General features: G+C 43.2%; 1 protein-coding gene across 11 annotated transcripts in view; it reads left to right on the plus strand.

The window, feature by feature from the left end:
- Positions 1 to 24605, plus strand: part of MAST4 (microtubule associated serine/threonine kinase family member 4) — a 668112-nt gene that overhangs the window by 615484 nt on the left and 28023 nt on the right. For all 11 annotated transcript variants that reach the window (XM_055123954.1, XM_055123957.1, XM_055123955.1 and 8 more), the window contains 9 exons: positions 4867 to 5075; positions 7788 to 7926; positions 9744 to 9876; positions 10951 to 11116; positions 13140 to 13241; positions 20155 to 20277; positions 20486 to 20598; positions 22368 to 22492; positions 22809 to 23044. In XM_055123954.1, the coding sequence (XP_054979929.1) occupies positions 4867 to 5075; positions 7788 to 7926; positions 9744 to 9876; positions 10951 to 11116; positions 13140 to 13241; positions 20155 to 20277; positions 20486 to 20598; positions 22368 to 22492; positions 22809 to 23044 (1346 nt within the window). The remainder of the gene's footprint in view (positions 1 to 4866; positions 5076 to 7787; positions 7927 to 9743; positions 9877 to 10950; positions 11117 to 13139; positions 13242 to 20154; positions 20278 to 20485; positions 20599 to 22367; positions 22493 to 22808; positions 23045 to 24605) is intronic.

Below are 24605 nucleotides of genomic sequence, written 5' to 3' on the forward strand. Positions count from 1 at the left end.
GTCATGCTTTTCTCCGCATCGTTCTCTTGACAGTTTGTGTTGTAACATCAGTTTGCTGATTTAATGAACAAATGATTTCCATACTCTGTTGAACATAGGTTGGGTTCTTACCTGGCTTGAAGTTAGACCTCCTTCGTTCTGACTTAGCATTTTGTGAAAAACAAACACTGCGTGCCCAGCACCGTGGGGCATTCTGTGCTCCAGTACATGTTCTCTTCTCACCGTAATCATATCACTGCATGATATTATGTCCACTTAACTAGTAGGAGAAAAAAAAAAGGCATTGGACTCTCAGATCCATGCATAATTTGATGTGCATTAGAGTCTCTGGGGTCACTCCTGGCAGTGCTGGGAGACCATGCAGTGCCAAGCATGGACCCCAGGCTTCCTGCATGTAAAACAAATACTATCCCTTTGAGCTCACTCTCTCCCTCTCTCTCCCTCTCTCTCCCTCTCTCTCCCTCTCTCCCTCCCCACCCTCTCTCCTTGTACTCTAACTTTTGCCATCTCCATTGAGATAAGTACTTTTCTGGCAAGGACTTTCTCCTCTTGGATATTTTGGGAAAAGTAGGTGGGAATGAGTTATAGATGTCAGTACTCAGGGATTACTCCTGGCTCTGTGGTCAGGGATCATTCCTGACGGTGCCCTGGGGACCATATGGAGTGCTGAGACACAAACCCCGGTTAGCAGCATGCAAGGCAAGTGCCTTAACCCCCTATACTATCACGGCAGCCCCACCCTGGATTTTAAATGACAACTTTGAATATTTTCAAAATGAAAAAATAAAGTTGATGAAAAGTTTTCATAATTTGTTAAACCATTTGTTGAGGCAGGGGAAGTAGTGCAGAGTTAGCACATAACTTGTACAATCTTGGTCCGGAGTTCAATCCCTGGTACCCCATATTATTTCCTGAGCCCTGCCAGGAGTGATCCTTGAGCAAAGAGCCAGAAATAAGCCCTGAGAACCACCAGTTTTGGCCCAAAAACTAAAATAAAAACAAAACAATTTAAAAAAAAGAGGAAACCATTTCAATGTGACGAGCACATTGGTTTTTTTTATCCCTCGCAGGGAGGGGTGGTCATTTTCCAGAGACACGTATGCTGCACCTTGAGAGAGATCCCTCTCCGCTCCTCTCCCCTCCTTCCGCTCAGCTTTCCTCTGACACGCACGCACAACTCTCATTCCCACATGCAGATGTGCTCACACGGATTCATGCAGTGGGCTCTCAGATCCATGCATAATTTTATGTGCATTAGACATTCATACTCCCGAAAGGACAGATTCATTCTGCTCTCGCTCCTGACAGTGTCTGACTCCATTTCTCCCCCCACATGCCTCAGTTCTGCATGGCTGAGTGAAGCTTGGCTCGGTGAGAGCCTGGTTCCCTGGGTACCTGTCCCCCTGCATTATTTTTCCACCCGTGGGTTTTCCCGTTTCACAGGGAAGTCTGTGTAAGTAAATGAGACAGGATCAGCCTTTTCGGAAGGAAGCGGAGAAATGTTCAGAGTTACAGCCTAGGGAGGCTCAACTCTGCCGAACAGAGCTAAGTGGTCTATTGGATGCAGTTTGCCTTCTCTTTTTGAGTGTGTGTGTGTGTGTGTGTGTGTGTGTGTGTGTATTTGCACACTGACTTAAGTCAGTTTGGAACATTTAATTAAAAGGATGGGGAAAAGGCCTATTTGAGGGACACAGTTATTACTAAATAAGCAGTTATCAACCTGACACAATACTATAAACTCCAAGAATACTATTCCCAGTGCAGTAGAACAATTCAGGAAATGAAGGACGTAATAGTAAACAAACAAAAATCCAATTATAGGACATTTAGATGAAAATGACTAGTTGACTTTTGCAGCTCAATCAAGATACATATCTCCGAAGCAGTTCTATATCTCAAGTTACCTATAGGATTAATTTCATTTGGTTGAAGTATATGTCCCCAAAGACAAAGTGATTGTCCTAAGTACAAGTCAAATCAAGTTTTATGACCTGAATATCTGAAAATAACCACTGGAGTCATTTTTTTACTTGCAAAGTGACATCCAGTCCTTATGCTGGACTGATTAAACCTGAAACATCTTTCTCTTTTGTTCTTTTATAAAATATGTATCTCTTTTCTTCCTTCATTTCATATTCTCAGTAATTTTCTGAGAATTTATTCATAGAAGAAATGGTGATGCCCACATACCTAAAGGAAGGCTAATAACTAAGATCTATAAGGCACTTATAGAACATAACATCGCAAAACAAAGCCTTGAGCTGGAGAGATAGCACAGCAGGTAGGGCGTTTGCCTTGCATGTGGCCAACTTGAGTTCAATCCCCAGCATCCCATATGGTCCCCCAAGCACTGCCAGGAGTGATTTCAAGTGCAGAGCCAGGAGTCAGCCCTGAGCCTCAATGAATGTGGCCCCCAAACAAAAATCCAAACCCCACCCAATAAAATTTTGAAAGTTGCTAAACAAATCTTTCCTCAAAGACATGCTGATCAAACTTTCAAAGTTTTTGAAATTTCAAAAATACTATATGCTTTTTGAAAAGTGCTCTTAATCAGTCTGTCATGAAGGAAATGAAAATGGCAGTGAATTGTCACCTCAAACCGGTGAGACTGGCACAGATCAAAAGGACAAGAACAACCAGTGCTGTTAGGGATGACAGGGAAAAGGACGCCTTATCCACTGTTCGTGGGAGTGTTGTTTGGTTCAGCCTCTATGGAAAACAGTGTGGACACTTCTCCAAAAATTATGAACTGAGCTTCCAGTGACCCAGAAGTTCCACTTCTTGACATCTGCCCTAAGTGACCATACATGAGAATGTCAGAAGTTGCAGTGCTATTCACATTGGACAAAATCTGGAAACAGTCCATAGGCCCCCAAACAGATGGGCAAATAAAGAAAGTCTGGTGTGTATATACACAACAGAATGCCACTCTGTAAGAGAAAGACTCTCTGCTGCAAGGCAGGAACTAGAGGATTATCATGCCCCGTGAAGTTAGTCTGCAGGAGAGGAAAAAGATACGCAGTGATAGGTCTCATATAAAGACACAGTAAGGTAGTTTAAAAGGGCTCATGTAACTGTCCCTGAAGTTGGGCTGCAGAATTGAGTGTGCCCCGAGAGTATGTAAGGGGAGTGAGAGGTACCTGGGAACACTAGTGGCGAACACTGACTCTTTGGGTGAGGTGTGATGTGGAAACACTGCACACCTGAAGCACTGCTGTTAGCAGAATTATGAATCACAGAGCCTAAATATGAAAGTATCAAAGGAAAAATAAAACAAAAAATATGTTAATGCTTGATTGGAAAAAAATGGCAACTTTATGACTATCTAAAGTCAGAGTGAAGTTCCTCAAGTCATATGTGTAAAGGACCTCAGCACTGATGTTAAAATTTGAATATTAAATATATTTATTTTATATCTACATACACTTATAATTAGTATATATAAAGCACACTTTGAATGTTAAACTTTTTAAGAAGGATGGAAACTATGCTGTATTTTAGTTGACTCAAGAATAGGCAGTTACTTTTGTAAAAACTATTTGCTTTATATTTTCTTTTTAACAATGTAAATTCTAAACTTCATTTGAAAATTATATTCTTTGTCTAAAAAATGTCCTCTCCATGACACTTTTCCCCCAATGTTGAAGTTATATTTAAGGAGAGATCAGGTTACTCTCTGTGTTTCTTTCCCACTGTCTTCCTTGGAGAAGCACACATTTTCTTTGGATCCTGATTTGGTCTAGTCAGCAACTGGAAAAAGAAAAGAAATTTGGAAAAGTCTCTAATCTGCTTCAGAAGTAAATGAGTGAGGTGGTTAACTACAAAGTTGGTCAGAGTAGAAAAATCATTTTAAAAATGTACTTTCAACACTTTAATTTAGCCTAAGTATATATGTATATATATATAGGTTAAATTACATATATGTATGTATACATATATAAGTATATATTTAAGCTAAGTATATATCCACATTTATAAGTCCTTTGATGTATTGCCTTTTTAAAACAGCTATAAGTCATTTCTCTTTTCCATGTTCAGCTTCTTTATATGTAAAACAAAAACTAGAAGCATATAAATACAGGAATCTAGATTTTTATTATCTTCTCTTCTTTTGGACATCTCTCCCATTCTAAATTTTTAGGTAGCCAATCCCTCTGGTAACCTTTGGGGTTTGGGTGTTGATTTGTTTGTTTTTGCAGATCCCTAAGGTTCCATAACAGAAAACTTTTGCTTCAGTCAGTCAGGGAAGAGAAGTATGTCACCTATAGCTAATGCTAGAAAGGATTGAGCCCCTGTAATTCACCATGGAGGTGAATTGAGCCCCTGATATGTATGTGCTTTTCTTAATTATTTCCTATTTTGAATTCTGTGTTGAATTTTATTTATGGAAAAGTTGAATGTATCAGCTACCTATTGGAAAATAGCTCTCTCTGAACATTGTTACTTTCCTTCCTTTGTGATGAAGGGAAATTTAATGTCCTCTATGTGGACTGTGAACTTTACAGACAGTTTAAAATAATCGAGAGAGAGGTAGTATAAGAACTAAGGCTCTCTTTGCTTGCCGCTGCTTCTGCTCCCATCCCCAGCCTCACATGTGGTCCCCTATCACTGCCAAGACTGATCGCTGAGCACAGACTCAGGAGTAAGCCTTGAGCTGTGCTAGGGGTTACTAAATCTCCCTCCATCTCCTCCCAGAGAATCAAGTTAGCCAAAAGTCTGTGTGATATAATAAGGTGGGTCCTGATATCCAGCATTGTCAGTTGTTGAGCTGAATTCTGGCTGCCATGGGAACTTAATGGTCTCACGGTTTACTGTACCTCGAAGCTTCCTTTCTTCCTCTCAAGCCCCTCTTGTGCACTTTTTCAGGGCTGTCTACTTTGTTCGGCATAAAGAATCCCGGCAGAGGTTTGCCATGAAGAAGATTAATAAGCAGAACCTCATCCTGCGAAATCAGATCCAGCAGGCCTTTGTGGAACGAGACATCCTAACATTTGCGGAGAATCCCTTCGTGGTCAGCATGTACTGCTCCTTCGAAACCAGGCGCCATCTGTGCATGGTAATGGAGTACGTGGAAGGTAAGGCCATCTCACACCGGAGAACGTGACACCCACAGCAGAAACTCTCGCTCCGTTGAGTGCCTGGAGTTCGTTCTCTCCATGCCAGTCTGGTCCCACCTAGGAACTGCAGCCAGGCAAGGAGATGGCTATATTCCAGTCATTACCTGCTGGTAATTGCTCGTAAAGAGCTTGCTCTCCTCTAACAAAGGGAAAATTAGTGCTCTTTGAAAAAAGAGGTTGTTTTTCTTTTTTAAATAGCTTTTAATCCTAACTAGCGCCTCTCAATTGCCCATTAAAGTTAGAACATAGGTGATGAGATTTTGCCCAACTTCTTTTTATCGCATGTAACAAAAACTTCATTACAGCTGATCATCATTTGGTGTTGGAGGGGGGTTCCCCTGGTGATAATCAACCAGCTGGGCAGGACCGTTCAATGCAGTCTCGGTCATGTGGTGTCAGGTATCGAACTCAGCCTCAAGCATATAAGACGTGTACCTCTGACCCCTGAGCCATCTCCCTGGCCCTGCAATTGATCTTGTAGAATGAATTTAAAATAGGCCCGTTAGGCTCTACAGTATGAAATGAAGACTTGGGAGAAAGAAGATACAGTCAGGAAAATGTGGCTCTTTGAGGTTTGTAGTCTACATTTTAAATGTTCCAGGTAATTCTTATTTTCATCCCTTTAACTTTGCATTTGTAACTTACTCATAAAGGCCAAGTGAATAAAATGAAAAGATTAGCAAGAACCAAAAAGAAAAAAAAAAAGAAAAAAATGCCGAAGCCTCTGATTTAAATTCTTGTGATTTTTTTTCAACAGCATCATCCCAAATTGTAAAGCCCTAAGGCCCATCAACAGTCATTTACTTTGACCTTTTCACTTTGCAGATGAGTGAACTGAAACCCAGGAACCCAAGAAGGGTGGGGGGCTGTCTAGACACTTTTTCCTTAGAGGAGTCAGCCATACTCCTGGAAAAGAAAGAGGTGGGGGGCTGGAGGCACTCCCACCAACCCTTTGCCCTACTGTGGAAGTCTGTGGGTTCTCTTCCTGGGCCTTGCAGTACAGTTCTTTTGTGTGGCAGTGTTTGGTGTGGGGGGAGGGATACACATTTTGTGGTGCTTGAGCATCAGTGGGATGAAGTCCCCTCAGGGATGTAACTGAGGGCTTTGTTCTTCTGCATGCTCCCTCTTGAGCCACATTCCCAGTCTGACTAGATATTATCTAATAGAGATAGAAAACAAGACGAAGGCTGCCTGATTTCTACCCATCATTTTTTTTTTATTACTTACTTTCTTTTTTTTCTTTTTTCTATTTTTTTAAATTTTATTGAATCACCGTGAGATAGTTACAAGCTTTCATGTTTGGGTTACAATCTCACAGTGATCAAACACCCATCCCTCCACCAGTGCACATTTCCCACCATCGATATCCAGGGTATACCCCTCCTTTCCCACCCTCCCCCTGCCTCCATGGCAGGCAGTACTCCCCACTAAAACTTTGTTTTCCTGATTCTCCTTGTGTTTAATGCGTGTGTCACGTGCTTCATAAACATTGACACTAGGCCAAACTCTTTATGGAGATATCCTCATTCAATCATTGCAACATGCTTTTATGGAACAAAGAAAAGATCAAGACTAATTTACTTGAGATCTGTCTCGAACCCTCTGAGGTAGAATTTGAACTTCTGCAATCTGATTCCATAATCTGTGTTTTGTATTGGTCTATTTCAAATTGGTACCATGTGTGAAAGTTTTCCTGAGAATTCTTCAAATACAAGTTCCTCATTGGAACCAAACATGTCCTCCTTAATGGGGAAAGCTAGAAGAAAAGGTCTGGTGGTAACAGGGGGCCAAGGGTTGGGGGCTCAGGTCACTCTGGTAAAAAAGTGAAATACCTATAAGTAGCTGAACTGCTAGATCCAACTAGCACGGGTTTACCAACAAACTAAACTTAAATGATAAGAGTGATGGAGTCAGGTTTGGGAGAGGGGGGGAACAGGGGAAGTGGGAGGGAATCTGGGGTCAGTGGTAGTTGTGTAGTTGGGAATATCTTATGACTGTAAACTACCATGTACATCAGTGTATGGATAAAATGGGGTAATAAATAAATACTATCCCCCCGGGTGTTAGCTTTATTCTTTTCTATTTATTTCTTTCTTTAATTTGAATGAATCACCGTAAGATACAGTTATAGACTTAGAAATTTGCATGATTACACTTCAGTCATACAATGTCCGAGTACCCATCCCTCCACCTATGCCCATTCTCCACCACCAGTGTTTCCAGTAAATACTACTTCTTAAATATAATGCCTGTACGTTTGCCTGGTGACAATTTTGTGAGGGTGCCTCCCCGTCCAGCAGTGCTCAGGGGCCTGGGGACTACTCCCGACCATATGAGCCTGACTGTTTTGGTGCTTGGGTTTTGCAGTGAGTGCTAGGTGCCCCCAGGACCATATCCGGTAGCAGCAAGGCAGTGGGGTGTCACATCAGAGTCAGGCCACATGCATGCTAAGGTGTGAGCCCAGCTCCTTACACTGTCTCCTGGCCCCAGTGCCGACAGCACCTTAGAAACATAATCACTTCCCGTGGTGCAGCCTCTCTGTATACATATGAGAGACCATGTCTGTGGGAAGAAGCCTTTCTGCTGTAAGAGGCTGCAATAGAGGCTGGTGGGAATCCTGCTCTTTGAGTGATCGGACATATCCTTATCTTTCTCCTGTGTTCTGTGTAGGGGGCGACTGCGCAACACTGATGAAGAACATGGGTCCTCTTCCTGTGGATATGGCCAGGATGTACTTTGCCGAAACAGTTCTGGCCTTGGAATATCTGCATAATTATGGAATTGTGCACAGGGATTTGAAACCAGACAAGTATGTATGCTAATGAAACACATGGCTTCTAAAATGTAATACAAACGATTTTCTTCTGTATATTAAAAAAAAAAAGGTTTTTTAATGCTGCTTTGGCATATTTCTCTGGGTGGATTTTTTTCTTTTCTTTGTAACGTGGTAATTTTTGTGGATTGTTTTTATCAGTAACAATTCTTCTGAAAAATATTTTACGAAAAGTAAAAAACCTGCTTATAAGCCTGGAGATAGTAAATTTTTGTCTTATTCTGTTTGGTGGGGGGACAGCGTGGTTTTGGTTTTAGGGCCATATGTGGTGTTGCTAAGGGTTTACTCGTGGCTCTGTGCTTAGAGATTGTTCCTGGCAAGTGAGAAGGGTAAAGACCACATTTGTGGTACCAGAGATCAGAACTGGGTCTGCAGCCTACAAGGCAAGCCAAGTGCTTTACCCACTATATTATCTCACGGGCCCTAATCTTATAAATATGTTTACTATATAAAGTATTTTAAGTCTCTGTAGGATGTTAGTTGTTCTCCACCCAGTTTTTATATTTGGATGTTACTTAGATAATCCATCCAGATGCCATGATATTATACCAGTTACTATAGTCTATTTTACTCAGAGCTTAACTTTTTCCCTTTGTGGACTTCATTTTCTCTGATTTGCGATACAGATAGCCTATTTTCTTTCATCCTCACACCATTTATTGAACGTTTCACATTTCCTCCAATTTGAAATATCTTAAAATCATTTTGCATGTTAATATGTAAAGATGTCAAGTATGCTGAAATTTTATAAAATTAATTCATGCTCATTCCAGAAAATTTGGAAAGTACAGAACAACATAAAGAAAATTTTCAGTCACAACATTACCAAACAAAGCAGCTATTTAAAAACTTGGCATGTTTCCTTCTAGTCGCTTTTAAAAAAATTATAATTGCACTTCTCTTTTTTTCCTGTAAAATGAAATTTGGGGTGGGTGTTGGGCTCGCAGGAGGCCAGGGGCTACTCCTGACGATTTCCAGTGCCCCAGCATCAGCCAGAGGGAGGTGGGAGATGTGTGTTGGGCATCAAAGCCCCTTCATCATCTTCCCAGCCCTGAATTTTTTTTTAAATTATGTCAATTCATAAAACTGTCAAGGGTGATTTTTTTCCTCCCCAAGTATGAAAAAATGTAAGTTTGGTGACTAATGAGTAGAAATTTAAATTCAATTCAGAAGTTGAAATCTCAGGCAGCACTGTACTTTTCTCCTCAAGTTCTTTCTCTTCTGTCTTGTCTGAGTCACAGATGGGTTGCTTGTCTTCGTTCCTGTGGGGTGAGTGGAATTATGGGTAGCCCCTTTTCTTATTTTCAGAAAGGAAAGATGTCAGAGATGCGCACTTGCATTTTCTCTTAGATTTTCAGATTGCAGGTGATCCTCTGTGTGGCTTCATCACAAAAATCAACGGGAGGGCCAGAAATACAGTGCAGTGGGCAGGGTGCTTGCTTTGTAAACCAGCTGATCCAGGTTTAATCCCTGGCCCTGCAGATGGTTCACAAGCCTTATCAGGAGTGATCCCTGAGCACCACGAGATAAACAAAAGCAGCAAACCCCCAAATCAGCCGGGCTCCATTGCCAGCCCTCCATGGTGAATTATACTTAGCTACCAGATACCACAAAATAATATTAAATTTTCTTGTGGCTTTTTATCTTTGTGGCCAGGTTTGATAATCAGGTGGATATGAGTATTTCATTAAAGACTCTTACAGAGTAGCAGGGGTGGGGTGAGAGCGTGGGACGCTAATGGGAGAACTAAAATATTCACAGTGAATATCGTCATCTGTTCATCTGCTTCATAGCTTGCTGGTCACCTCCATGGGGCACATAAAGCTGACGGATTTTGGATTATCCAAGGTGGGCCTGATGAGCATGACTACCAACCTTTATGAGGGTCATATTGAGAAGGACGCTCGAGAGTTCCTGGACAAGCAGGTGAGCCTGCATGCTATCCACTTCCAGAGAGAAATTCAAAGTCCCATATTGCCGGTGAAACAGGGATTCGACTATGTCGGCCGCCTTCACATTGGGACCGTGGGTTTAGATGTCTGTATCAGCCTTACATTTAATAAAGTGCAAATTGCTTCCATTTTTCTCCCTGGGCCTCTTTCAACTGTCCGCTCATCCACATTCCTCCCCCAACATTATGGTCTATTAGCAAGACGAACGATCTAATTGCACACAAGTGAGAGTGTGAGAGAGACAAATGGAGAACTGTTTTCGTGAGGAACTCCAGAGTCTCGGTAGAGTACTCGTGAAACTCATGATGCATCGTACAATCATGGGTGCTAAAATCCGAGCCATGGCCCATTTCCCTTTAAGCATGCCTCATTACCATGCGCCCACAATCTGCTCATTGTAAAGTTACTTAAGGTAAACACATCTCAACTGCCGTGCTTCTGTGAAGTAACCAAGAGGGGGATATATTTTGATCAGATAAGCACTTGACCTATCTCTGCTAGGGACAGATGATAAAAATATATTATTATTTTGAATTTAAGGGTACAAATGCTTTGGGGTCTTTTTGTTTTTTATTTGTTTTTTTATGCTTTTTGGGTCACACCGGGTTATGCTCACGGGTTACTCCTGGCTCTACACTCAAGAATTACCCCTGGCCATGCTCAGGGGACCATATGGGATGCTGGGAATCGAACCCAGGTCGGTTGCATGCAAGAAAATGCCCTACCTGCTGTGCTATTGCTCCAGCCCCCAAATGCTTTTTAAATGCCGTAAAATGAGTGAAACAACCAATCAGGTTCAAATCGTTGATTTGAAATTACACATCCTTTAACATTGGGGCAGCATTTTATACTTGACCTTTTTTAGAAGCTAAGCAGTTCAATTCTTTTGATGTTAGAGACACTGAGAGTTGCTGTCCGTCCTTTAGCCCGGTGGTTCCATGTGGGCGAGCAGGTGCATTCTGATAAAAATAATTGGTGTTTAACCATCTTGCTCATTGTAATTCATGTCTAATATTCTAATTATTCTAATATTGCAATCATCTCTTAGGTCTGTGGCACACCTGAATACATTGCACCAGAAGTGATTCTGAGACAGGGCTACGGGAAGCCAGTGGACTGGTGGGCCATGGGGATTATCCTCTATGAATTTCTGGTTGGATGTGTGCCATTCTTTGGGGATACTCCAGAAGAGCTATTTGGACAAGTCATCAGTGGTAAATATCATCAGGCATTTATCTTTAAGCCACTATTGGGAAGCAACTATTTGATGCAATCCTGTGGTGTATTGCAGTTTTCACTACTAAAATGTTAACCTGTATCACATGGTTTAGCCAACAAATTAAAAGAACTCACTCTTCATAGCACATAACTGACTTTCAGAATCTCTGGAGAACAATTTGTGCTGAAAATTGATCTGAGGAAGTTTTGTTAACATGGAATTTGGAAGTGTACTAGCAGTGTGACCAACTTTTATGGTGTGCTTTTTCTGCAAAAGAAATTGGTGTGGGATTTGCAAATGATTGCACTGCCATCCAGTCAACTCCCTTTCCATAAGAGGAAAGTTGCACCCGGGAAGAAAAGGTTAATGTGGGTAACATTTACATAAATGGGTAAAATGGCTAATGGCACAATGAAGAAATGAACAAAAATGTAATAAACCCTAAAACAAATGTCTACCAAATAATAAATAATGAGAATGGGAAGGAAGCAAATTTAATCCACAGATTGTTAATGATTTCATTGGTAGTTGTTATGGTGTAATGTTATTTCTGTAACAGCTGTTCATCTTTCATTTAAAATGCAATAACCTTTAGATCTTAACCTGCGTGCTGACCCCAACTATTGTTATGTGGCTTGTGGCAAAACTAAATGATAATTAAATAGACTCTATTACTACCCTACCTGCTGTTTTTATAAATTTCCCTGAAGCATAGATCAAAAGAGCCTCTGCTCCCTAGAGTTGGGGAGGCCCCGTTGCCAACTCTGTCACCCACCTCTGCTCCATCCTGCACTGTGCTTCCCTGATCTGGCAGTCAAAAGAGGGGGCAGTTCATTCTGGAAGGAAGAGCCCCTTAATCACAGCATTGTTTTCTGTCAGTGACTAGACAAGCAGACATATTTGTAAACTTGAACAAAATAGATTGGTAAGTTGCCTGCAGTGTATAACCCCTCATACAGTATCTGAGCTGTTTATGGATTTATAACTAGGCTGTTTTCTGATATACCAAGGCCTGAATGGCAAGAGGAATCAACTGTTTAATTAACACAAGCAGCAAATGCTGGCTTTGTTCTCCATGCCTTACGGCTCAGATGCATATTCATGTTTTATTTTCCAAATCAGATTTAAACGGCAGCCGAGGAAGCTAGAGGCAGGCGCACATGGAAATAACTCATGTTTTTATTGCATTTCCGTGGCACAAGCATGCACACCTCTCTTCAGGCAAACTCCTTTAGCATGTAGAACATATTGTAATATTTATGGCAGATTTTAAATACTTGTATTACTGTGATGACTTGTGGTCATTGTATCCCCTTCTTGGGTTTTAGCATTTTGACCTTTCCTTTGTCTCTGAAAAGGGTTATGTGTCCAGAATTATTTCTTGCTCCTGGGAGCTGAGGAGCACAATGACTTTAAGAAACTTCCTAGCTGCAGAGAGCAGGGGAGGAAGTGTTACTCTCAGATGATTCCTGGAAGGGTGGGCTCCTGGAAGGGAGGTGTTTAGAGTTTCCACTGTATCATGTCTTCTTAATAACTGCCAGCGGGGCTGGAGTGATAGCACAGCGGGCAGGGCCTTGCACGCGGCCGACCTGGGTTCGATTACCAGCATCCCATATGGTCCTCTGAGCACTCCCAGGGGTAAATCCTGAGTGCAGAGCCAGGAACAACCCCTGTGCATCGCCAGGTGTGACCTAAAAAGCAATAATAATAATAATAATAATAATAATAATAACAACAACAACAATTGGCAGGAATGCTTTGTTGCGAGACAAATCCGTCAAAGAAAATGAAACAGAACAAGTGAAAATTGTGGCTTATTAATAAAATAATGTCTCTTTAGTTTGTTGGCTGTCCCTAGAAGTCAGCTGAAATTCTTGCTAAAATGCAAGCTGTGGTACAGTGAGTCAAGTGGGGCGTATAATTATGCATTCTTAACAGAATCCCAGGTGATGTCCACACTCTGCCAGTGGGGCCATTCTTAGGCTGATAAGGTGGCAAATGACTTTTCTTCCTTGTAGATGAGATCAACTGGCCTGAAAAGGATGAGGCGCCACCCCCTGATGCTCAGGACCTGATCACCTTGCTCCTCCGCCAGAACCCCCTGGAGAGGCTGGGAACAGGTTAGTCAGCTTCTGCTTGCCTTTCGCTAACAGGCCAGAAATAATGTTGTATGTGAAGCACTTGGAGGGTTTTGTTTGTGTGAGTGTGGCTTTTTTTTTTTTTAGAGGAAACATCTGTTCATTGTTGTAGAACATGATTGCAACACGGTATAACAATACTTTGGAATTTTTTTTCTGATTCGGAGCAATATGTACACTACAAGGGTTGTTGGGTTTTGTTTTGTTCTCATCTTTTCATGATTGTCGTTGCTTTTGCTTTCTGTAAAGCAGAAGTTACTCTTAATTCGTTTCAGTAAATAAAATTTCTCCGGGGACAGGGGGGACGGGGAGACGGCACGTAGCCTTGGGGCCCCGTATTTTCCTCCTGTCCAGAAAAGCATATGCCTTAACTAATTTGAGACAGGAGTTATTATCGGGTGTTTCTGAGATTTTCTTTCGGAAAGGGGATCAGAGATTAGGTGGGGAGGGGTCATTCCAGGAAGGCCTGAGGGATCAAAGTGGCGTTGCTCTTAGGCTGGGCTTCAGGGATTGGCACTGGGCTGGCAGAGTGTGCGTGCATTCCAGCACTTAGCACTTTACCCCCAGCTTTCTTACTCTTCAGGGCTTTAAACCATTTAAGTGTTTAAAATACTCCCATACAGATTTAATCTAGCACTTGCTAACTACCAAATGAGTACCAGGGGTTGAATCATTCTGCTTTTATCTAATCAGCACCATGGCACAAGAAAGGAGATTAAAAACTGTTAGCCTTCCAAAAAAATAAAAATAAAAACTGTTAGCTTTCAAGATGAAGGAGATTGTAGACTGGGGGTATAGCTCAGTGGCATTGTATTTACATGTGAGAAGCCCTGAGTTCTGTTTCTGGCACTGAAAAAAGGCTTTAAGTGCTTTGTGTGTGTGTGTGTGTGTGTGTGTGTGTGTGTGTGTGTGTGTGTGTGTGTGTTTTCTGATGGTTCTACCAGGGCTTTTTGTTGTTGTTGTTCATGCCCACTTCTTCCTTTTCTTCTTTCCATTCTGAATATAGACTTAAATTGCGTCCAATATAGGAATTCCAACAAGTTTCGGTTGTTAAATTTTTCTAGACTGGATTAAATACAGACATACCTACACATTCACTGCAGACACTATCCATAATGCTCATCTGTTAAAATTGTTGGCTTCATGGGTTGTTTACTTTATTTCATTCTATCATATTTTGGTAGAAACACCAGAAAATACTAAAGAAAGAATTCTTTTTCCTTATTTCCAAGACAAAAAACATTTGCAAAAGCTCCAAATATTAATCATGTATGTTCTTCACACTTGCCCACAATTCCTCATTGGCAGACTCTATTCATGCTTCTGTATGGAATGCCATGTTACTAGAACTGAAGGTGGCACATTAAAACCCACAGGCCAAAACTTTATTCTGTAAACAGAGTTCCATTGAACACGGCAGTGACATTCGCTCACATACTTGTTTGTGGCTGCTCTCATGTTACAGTGACAGAACAGTGAGTAGGCAAGACTGATTGTGTGGCCCACAAAACCTTAAGTATTTGCCATTTGGCTTTTTACAGAAAAGTCTTGAGTACTTCCAAGAAAGTCAAAAACTTTGACTTCTTGGGGCCAGAGAGATAGTACAGTAGGTAAGGTGCTTCCTTTGCACATGGTCAATCACAGGTTCAATCCTTGGCATCCCATATGGTCGTTGAGCACCGCCAGGAGTAATTCCTAAGTGCAGAGCCAGGCGTAACCTCTGAGCATCACTGGATATGACCCCAAAACAAGCCAAAAAATGTTTGACTTCTAAATAAGTAAAAAAAATCAGGGTGGGGCTTGAGCAATAGCACAGTGAGTAGGGCTTTTGCCTTGCACACAGCTGACCCAGGTTCGATTCCCAGCATCCCATAGGGTCCCCTGAGCACCGCCAGGAGTAATTCCTGAGTACAGAGCCAGGAGTAACTCATGTACATCACCGGGTATGACGCAAAAAGCAAAAAAAAAAAAATCAGGGTATAGTGATTTCACACCTTGGCCCTAGAATAGGAACACATCAAATCCCAATAATAGGAGAATACTAATTTTAAAAGATATTTGCAGGCCTATGTTCTTTGCAGCCCTATTTGCAATAGCAAGATCTGGGAACAGTTTGGATGCCCAAATGAATGGATAAATAATTTGTGTATACATACATGATGGAGTACTCTCAATTATGAGAAAATATGAGGTCTTGCCTTTTACTACAACATGGAGTAATCTGGAGGGGGTCATGTTAAACAGTATCTGTCAGAGAAGGACAAACTCAAGATGATCTCATTCTTCTGGGATATATGAAGAAGCAAAGAAAGGGAATGGCCAATGGCCAAACAAACCATTTTTGTTTTGAAAACAAATCCTTAGACTCTGACAACAGAACTTAAGTTACCACCCAAGGGAGGCAAGAGGAAGGGAGGTGGAGGCTGACTTAGAAGGGTGTACAGACAGTGCTAGAGGGGTTTTGGCATTTGAGTCCAGGTTGGGCACAGTGACTTTGTACATCAAAAGCACCAACATTATCGTAGCACTGTAGCACTGTTGTCCCATTGTTCATCAGTTTGCTGTAGCGGGCACCAGTAATGTCTCTATTGTGAGACTTGTTGGTACTGTTTTTGGCATATCGAATACACCACAAGTAGCTTGCCAGGCCCTGCCATGCGGGCGGGATACTCTCAGTAGGTAGCTTGCTGGGCTCTCTGAGAGGGACAGAGGAATCTAACCTGGGTTGGCTGTGTGCAAGGCAAATGCCGTACCCGCTGTGCTATCACTCCAGACCAACATTATTGTAAAAAAAAAAAAATTTTTTTTCTAAAACTCAGGACTTAATTGAAGAAGTATTCGACTAAGCCCCTTATTCAGGTGCCATGTGCCTTTTTGCCCTCTCAGAGTGGATGGATGTGTCTTTATCTAAGAGACAGTGCAGGGGGAAGCTGGGGCATAGCTGCTACAGTCACATTGCTGGCATCTAAAGGTATGAACAGGGGAATTTTATTTTCCTTTCCACAACTCATTTCTTCTGTAAATTGGAGCTCACGGTAGGACCATTAAACAAGACAATTGGCTGGAGACCGTGCCTGTTAGGTAAGATGTTAAGAGCCAGGTGTGACTGCTGTCTTATCCCTATTTGTGTCTCTATGCGTGCCGCATGCCCGTCTTAACATAGGAGATCCCAAAATAGTGGCGGTGCTCTCACTTAGGAGTAGAGTCCAGCCAGGTCCTGGGAGATCATTCTTTCCCATGGGCTTGTGTCCCTTCACATGATTGAGCAGAAAACAGTCAGAGCTGATGTGGAGTGAAATGAAAGGATGATCTTCAAGGACCTGCCTTTGTTAGAAGTCATTTCACTTAGTGTCACTATTTCCTACGATCTCGTCAGCATTAGACAAGGCGTGACTGCTTCATCTTTCTTCCCTCTCTATTGCTTTTCTTCTCTTCTGCACTGACTAGAAAATTTGTTCTTCCCTGCCCTCTGTGACCTGCAGTCAGATTTACTTTATGGGCCAAGAGAGATGAGTAGTTGACAGAAAAATGTGTGTCAAGGCTCTGAATGGGATTGAATTGAGAGGAATGTTTTTTACTCACTTGAGCCAAAAAATGAAAAGCAACAGCATTTTAAGACTAACAATGCTTGTTTCTCTCCCGATATCCAGCTATCCCTGAAATAGGTCCTCACATCTGACAATAAGATACTGGCATAAATACTTTCCTCCAGTCTCTTTTCCCATTGGTGTTCAAGGGTCAATTTAAAGAATTTATCCCACTTAAGAGTTTCTCCATTTCCCTCCTAAGAATTCTTGGCTTCTTCTTTGGAACGTGACTTCATAAGACAGGGCCAGGATGAGAGTTAGCAACCCTTGTTTCTGTGTTCTGTGCGGTAAGATCTCTTTGCACATTTTCTCTTTGACTGCGACTTTTGGTCTTTTTAGGGTTTGACAGTTTGAGGAGCAAATCGCCCAACAGAAGTTCAAAAAGAGACATTTAAGGACCCCGCTCAAGCTCTTAGCATTGTCAAGAAGTTTGCCAAACATGCAGGTCCCCTGTGACAGGTCCCGGTAGGGCCAGAGACTGAAGCCGGGAGTCCCGCAGGCCTGCCACATCACTTCTAGTGACAGCATTTTGGATTTAATGCATATTTAGCGGGCAAAATAATGCACCGTGAAAATGTGCGAATGCACATTTGCCCGAGAGACTAGAGAGGCTGAGAAAAGGGGTGTGAAGAACATAATGGATGTTTAAGAAACTTCCATGAAAGGAGAGAAACACTCTAGGGGGAACATTAGTGCCAAAGCATAACTTGCAATTTGGGAACTTGTCGTTCTGGAACTAGACTTTTGAACTTGCGGAGTATTGAGTGGCAGCCTAGCTCATTGGACTTTAGAGCTGCTCAGATGTGAATGACTTCTACCCATGTACCAGCTGGGAGATCCTGAGTCCTTTCTTCATTATCCTGAATCTCAGTTTCCTAACCTGTGACAGTAGGCATGGTTTATACTTCACAGGTTCAAGTTCGCTGTGAGGAATAAATGCAGGTATGTTCAGGAAGACCTCCGGTGCAGTGACCTGGTGCATATATACAGGAGCTAGTGATCTCCCTTCCATCCCTTCACCAGGAATTCTGACCCTGACTGCCATCCTTTGCATAGGTTCCTGTGTTTAATGAAGTGCATTTCCATCACAGTAACATTGCGCTGTACTCCTTTAGTTCTTCCCTTCCCTTTCTTTGCAAGACTGCATGAGAAATAGGATCCAGTGACAAGGTAGCCCTTCGCAGTGGGATGTGGAAGCCAAGGGGTAAAGAAATGGGAGTTATATCCCCCATGTTCTTTGACTTTTTAGAGAGGACTCATTTGTCATTGTTCAGAAATGAATGCTTTTCACCACCTTGGTTCCCAAAGGGTGGTGGGCAAGAGAGTGAAAAAAGAAAAAAAAAATGAAGAAAAAAAAAAACAGCCCTAAAGCATTTGATCTGGACGTGTTTTCCACTCTAAATAACTGGTTTTATGGGTGAAGTTGAGTGATCTCAGCATCTCAAAATTGTCATTTGGCCCATAAAACAGACAATGAAGGGCTAGTCTTCTGTGTGACATGTGGACCTTAAGTAGGGCTGGACTCATGGACTCTGTAATCATCAGGGTGAGAGAGTTGGGTGTATGAATATGCAGTACCTTTGACTTGTTAAAGAAAAGTGTCTAGAAGTACCTAGAAGACAGTGCCTCTGGCAGCTCTGTTTGGGGTTGGGGGTTGTAGACGTGATGAGTGAAGAGCCAGAGGACTGGAGTCATGGGTCATGGCAATACCAGATTTGACTGTTAGGATTGGGTCTCTAGGAGTGGCCGGTGGGAATCCATTTACAGATTAAGAGATGGCAGCATAGCATCTAAATTAAATATGCTTTCCCCTTCCTTGGCACATGGCATTAGGATACTGAATAAGGGCGTGGGTATTTTTACCACTTAGGACTTTAGATTCCCCACCAATCCGTAACTCAAGAGACGGCTTTACTCGGGGCAGCTCATTTACTTATCCTTAGTTTCTCCACTCACAAATGGTGCTGTTAATGCCAGTGTTACGTCATGGCATCCCTTTTAATGATTCAGCAGAAGGAAACTCGGCTCCTAGCATCTGGAGTAATGTTCATCCACATCCACCTCAAATCCCAGCTGCTATTGCAATTGCCATTGTCATCAGCATGTCCCTCAACATGATGCCAGAAATGTGGAAAAACTTGGACAGAGATTCTCATCAAGCACCATGTAAATAAGAATCCATTCTCCCTTTGGGGAGAATTCCATTGTTTTCAGAGTGCCTCTTGTCTAGGCATGGAGCTCTAGGCAGTACACACCCTGAGTTAGCCTGTTGCGACAGAGCTCCATGTTTAAAGCAGACAATTCTTTTGCTCCAAGATCCAGTCCCATTTTCCATTCAGTTTACATTTCTCCTTTTGTTTCTTTCCTACCCCACCGCTCTGAGGACAAGATAAGAAACCTGGGTAACAAGAATATGAGGCATTTACATCCAGCTGATTAGAACGTGATATCAGTCAGGGGAGAAATCCCTCTTCCTCGGGATTACTGTAATTATTTTTATTTCAGAGTAATCTTCTCCGTCAATGGTGTGTCTGTGTTTATCAGGACACGGGCCTGATTTTATGATTTTATAACATGTGTAGCATCTCTTACTATGGGGGATAATAAAATATGTTTGAGGGATCTTGCCCTTCAGAAATCACTCTCTGTAAACACAAACTAAATTAATAACATTATTTCCCTGTCATGCTGACTTGGCAAAAAGACGTGTAAAACTCTGGAATTGTGATTGATTTTCACCACATGTGTGATAAATCTATCCAAGAGGCTTGCCAGTTCTTACCTAAGAAGAATTAGTAATCTAGGGACTCTAATTCCTCCCTATGCTAATGAGCAATCCAATAAAATTGAATAGTAACCATTATATGTTACTTAGGAAAATCCATCTTTATTACCTTTACCCCTCCAGAAGGAAGTATTGCTGTGAATACATTTTGCACCTTGTTTGGATTTCTTTGGGGTATTGTCCTGAGCAAACCTGCTTTGGGCCAACATACACCCACGTCCCAGGTTCAGCATAATGTGATTTTAAGTAGCCATATCATTAACCCTTAAAAAATGGAGGAAATCATGGAAAACTTAACAAAGGAAAACTGTGTCTTAGCAACTGCTGCTAGCCAGATCAGCTCCCCTTCTGGTAAATGATGGGAAAAATTGGGGGAAGGTATAGCTTGCGGGATAATAGAGTGAGAGGTCCATGACTTCTCCATTTCGCTGTTGTTAAATATTGGAGGGTGTTGTTCTTTAAAATCAGCATTTGCCTTTGCTTAAAGGGCTGGTTTAATACTTTGATTCTGTCCTTCTCTCAGGGGGTGCATATGAAGTCAAGCAGCATCGGTTCTTTCGCTCTTTAGACTGGAACAGTTTGCTGAGACAGAAGGCGGAATTCATTCCTCAACTGGAATCTGAAGATGACACAAGTTATTTTGATAGTATGTGCATTATCTGACATACAGTCATTGTTTGGCTTTTATTTGGGAGGAAATTGTCTTCCTTTGTGGTAGAATTTTTTTTTTTCATCTCAAACCAATAAGTTCTTAAATAGACCGTTGCTTTGCTGTAGAAATGCAGAGTTCAGATATTAGCACAAAGAGCTGAAATTGAGAGTGATTGTAACTGTGCCCACATGTTTCTCTGCAGCTCGGTCGGAGAAGTATCATCATATGGAGACAGAGGAAGAAGATGACACAAATGATGAAGACTTTAATGTGGAAATAAGGCAGTTTTCCTCATGTTCACATCGGTTTTCAAAGGTAGGTAGAGTGTGGCATAAAAAAATACAGTCTCTCTGAGGTCACCCTCCCCCTGGAGCCAGAGAGTTGGTACCCATACACAGCGGGGCAGGATGGGAAGAACCACAGCTGTTCCAGGGTATCCTGCATGTAAAATTCTTTGCTCTTGGAATGTTACCCCATCACCTCAATAACCCAGAATTCCCACCTGCCATGCCAGAGTCTGTTTCTCCTCTCTGGATGAGTTTCCTCCTTTTCTTGGAGGCTTAGCCTTATACTCGGAGCCTTGTATATGGGGAAGTGATATCCGGTGCATCCCTGGCCATCACTATGCCAAAGATATGATGTGAGGTGCCCGACTGAGAAGGCATCCTCCTTTTCTTTTACTTCACAAGGAGTAACACTGAGCTTGGTCTGAGGTGCCTGCTAGCCCAGAGCACAGTCGGGTACAAAGGAGAGGATTCTGACTAGCCCTCAGCAAGGCCCTGCAGGAGCCGCTGACCATGTAACAAGTGGAAGCCATGTCACACTGGTCAGAGATCTTAGAAATTCCCATAAAGGGTCAGTGAGAGGTTGGGATTTTGAAAATGGTAGACAGTATTGAAGGGGATGCTCCAGAGAGAAACTATTTTATGGATAGTGGTAGGATTCAAATAAGCAAATCCATGAGACCTGATAGTCCTGGGCGAGAGTCAGGCCCAAGGAGGATGGAAATGAGCCCAGAGCCCTCCCTGTCTCCCGCTCACTATTTTTAGTAGCTCTATATATCTGCTGTTGCCATGGCATTTTGCATGATGATTGTTTAGCATTTCTATAGCATTTGGTGATTCGAATGTGTTCAGTACCTTTTTTTCCAAGTGATTGCTTCGACTGCATTTGCCAGTCAGCCAGCATTGATAGGAAGAGCACTGGGAGGTTAGGGTTTCCCTGGTGGGGTCCATGGCAAGTCTGGCCCCAAGTCAGGCTTTGGCTTCGACCACTACCACTCCTCTGGACCGTCCCCGGCCTTTGGACACTTTCCTTCCAGCCGTGACCTGTTCTTGAACATTGCTGCTCTTCCTCCTACTAGATCATTAGTAGTCTTGTTTCAGGACCCAACCCAAAGTGCGGAAAGCTTCCTTCCTGGTGCTCTGGGCCTGCCTTTCCTCTGGGGTAGTCAGGATTCTGAGGTTGACCGGGGATTTTCTTAAGTTCTGATCCTTTCAGAATTCCTCTCCATTTGTCTGGAATAAACCAAACAAAACATCTGATTTATAAGCCAAGCCAAAACCTGATTTATAAGCAAATATGTGTTGCATGTTTGTTCCGTCCCCATACGCATATATACGTGCACAAGTCATGATGTAGGTGATTTATTCTTCCCTTTGTGTCCAATTCCGTTTTCCCCTTTCTACCTCTGACTGGTGGCCATTAACTTTTCTTCTGTGATTTTCTTTCTCTGATTGACTGTGTGCTTACAAAGAAACCTAAAGTTTACATTGTTCCAAAACCTGGAAACCCCAATGTACCATGCATTTTGTTTGCAGATACAGAGTCTATAAGAAAGTGCAGTGAGAAGGTCATGAATTTGTGGCTCCCCATTCCAAAAGAAAAAAATATATATATATATATATATATATATATATGATATATATTGACTCTACTCGGCAGCATTGAAATGATCTTTCTGAGTACACAGTCCCAATTCAAACATGACTCTCAGGCTTTCCTCCCAAGACTTGAGTTGGTTTTTCCTTCCTGACAAACTCTTTCAAGAAGATATAGTAAAGCATTGACTCCCTGCCTTCCAGGTTTTCAGCAGCATTGACCGAATAACTCAGAATTCAGAAGAGAAGGAAGACCCCGGGGACAAAACCAAAAGCACAGCATTGCCATCCACAGAAACGCTAAGCTGGAGTTCGGAATATTCGGAAATGTATGTGAGAGGCCTGCTCAGAAAACTCTGAGACAGCAGCCATCCCTGGGGGTTGCCTGCTGTCAGGGCGCACTGGCGTCACCTGGAGGGCTGGGGAAGCACAGCTGCTCACCTTATTGAGACTTCCCAACCCTGTAGAGGCAGGCCAGGGGGCGGGGATGTGCATTCCTCGCAAGCACCCGGGTTCCGCAGGGCCTGAGGCAGGTCTTGTTTAGGCTCACCCAAGTCCCATTTTCACCTGGTTTCTCCTGAAATGTGTGCCTGGAACTCCGGTTCCTAGGGTGTCCGTCTGACTTTGCTCTTGCTTTCCATGAAGGCAACAGTTGTCCACATCCAACTCTTCGGACACCGAAAGCAACAGGCATAAGCTCAGCTCTGGGCTGCTTCCCAAACTGGCTATTTCAGCAGAGGTAGAGCATGATGAGGCCACGCCCTGTCCCAGGGACCCTCACGAGGAGCCCGAGAAGCCAGCCCTGCCTCCTGCAGAGAGTGCCCAGGAGGAGCCCGAGGTCACCACCCCCGCCAGCACCATCAGCAGCTCCACCTTGTCAGGTAAGAGCCTGGCCTGGTGCCTGCTGTCCAGCCCTCAGGCACCATGGCGAAGTGACTGTGGGTGGGCACGAGGCCGCCAGGACTCCCCAGCCTGGCAGAGATAACAGAGATGACACATGTTGTATGTTACTAGTCTCCCTCTATAGACCCACTTCAGGGGGGCCGAGCTCCTGAGAGCTAAGATGGGATTCCTCTGACATTTCCTTTGTCATGGCAGGGCAGCAGTTTGATAGGAAGGCCCACAGCTCTCACAGCCAGGTCTCTTGTTGCATCCTTGGGTGGCAATCAGAAAACATCCAGAGAGGGGCCAAAGAGATAGTACAATGGGTAGGGCACTTGGTTTGCACGCTGTCAACCCAGGTTCAATCCCCAGCATATCACAAGGCTCCTAAGCCCCACCAGAAGTGATACTGAGCACAGAGCCAGGTGTAAGCTGTGAATACTGCTGGGGTTGGCCCCCAAACCAGCAACCCCCCAACCCATCCACCCCTCTGCCTCAAAACAAAAGATAAAAAACACTCCAGGGAGTTCTCATTGTCTGTGGTGGCTGCAAAGACCTATCTCATGGTGCTCCACCCTCAAAGTAAGGGGCCGTTCAGAAGGCAGAGCTCACGCAGGCCTTACCGCATCCCGGCAGTCGCTAGAAAGCACAAAGCCAGGCTTTCTCTCCTAGGCAGGTGGGAGGTGGACTCCTGTGGAGGAGCAGTTTTGTGGTCAAAGGCCATTTGCATGCCTGACTAACCGCTGTCCGTACCACAGATGCGTCTGTGTGTCCAGGCCTGAGAAGGGAGAGAGGGCAGCCACGAAGGTCCATAGAAGTCACATGGCTGGTCAGTGCGTATGTAAAATGACTGCAGGGACATAGTTCCATACTGAAAAGAACATTGCAGAGATGTCTGTCACTAATGGACAGCCACGGGACTTGGCCCCTTACTGTTTTGGTTTCTTTGGGGGCACATTTGGTGGTGCTCAGGGCTTATTCCTGGCTCTATGCTCAGGAATCACTCCTGGCAGGGCTCAGGGGGACTAGGTGTGGTGCTGGGGATCAAACCCGGTTCAGCCACATGCGAAGCAAGCACCCTACCTGCTGCACTTTCACTCTAGCTCTTCTCTTCAGTATCACAGGAGCTTTTTGATAATAGCTATGAACTGTGTCTTCACAGATCTGTTTTTGGTTTAGGGCCATGCCTGATGGTTCCCAGGAACTATTCCCAGCTTGGTGACAAGGACTCACCCTAGCCTTGCTCAGGGGACCGGGTGGTGCCAATTGTCAAGCTGGGCCTCCTGACTCAGAGCCTGTACTCAGCCCTCTGAGCGCTTTCTCCTTTCCTCGGGCACTTGAAATGCTCCCTGTGCTGTGCCAGGGGTCCTTGCTGCCCTCAGGGATACTGGGTCCACATTCTGTCATCAGCCTGGCACTTCCCCTGAACAAACCCTCTCAGTGGGTCTCAAATAGTTGACTTATAAAAATGTTCCGCATGGCATGTCCTCTTTCTGAGCCATGTACCTTTGTTGGTTTTTGTTTTTTCAATGAAGACAAGACTATGGCTTAGGATTTCTG

This window comes from Sorex araneus, chromosome 1 (assembly GCF_027595985.1).
Source record: "Sorex araneus isolate mSorAra2 chromosome 1, mSorAra2.pri, whole genome shotgun sequence".
NCBI lineage: Eukaryota > Metazoa > Chordata > Mammalia > Eulipotyphla > Soricidae > Sorex > Sorex araneus.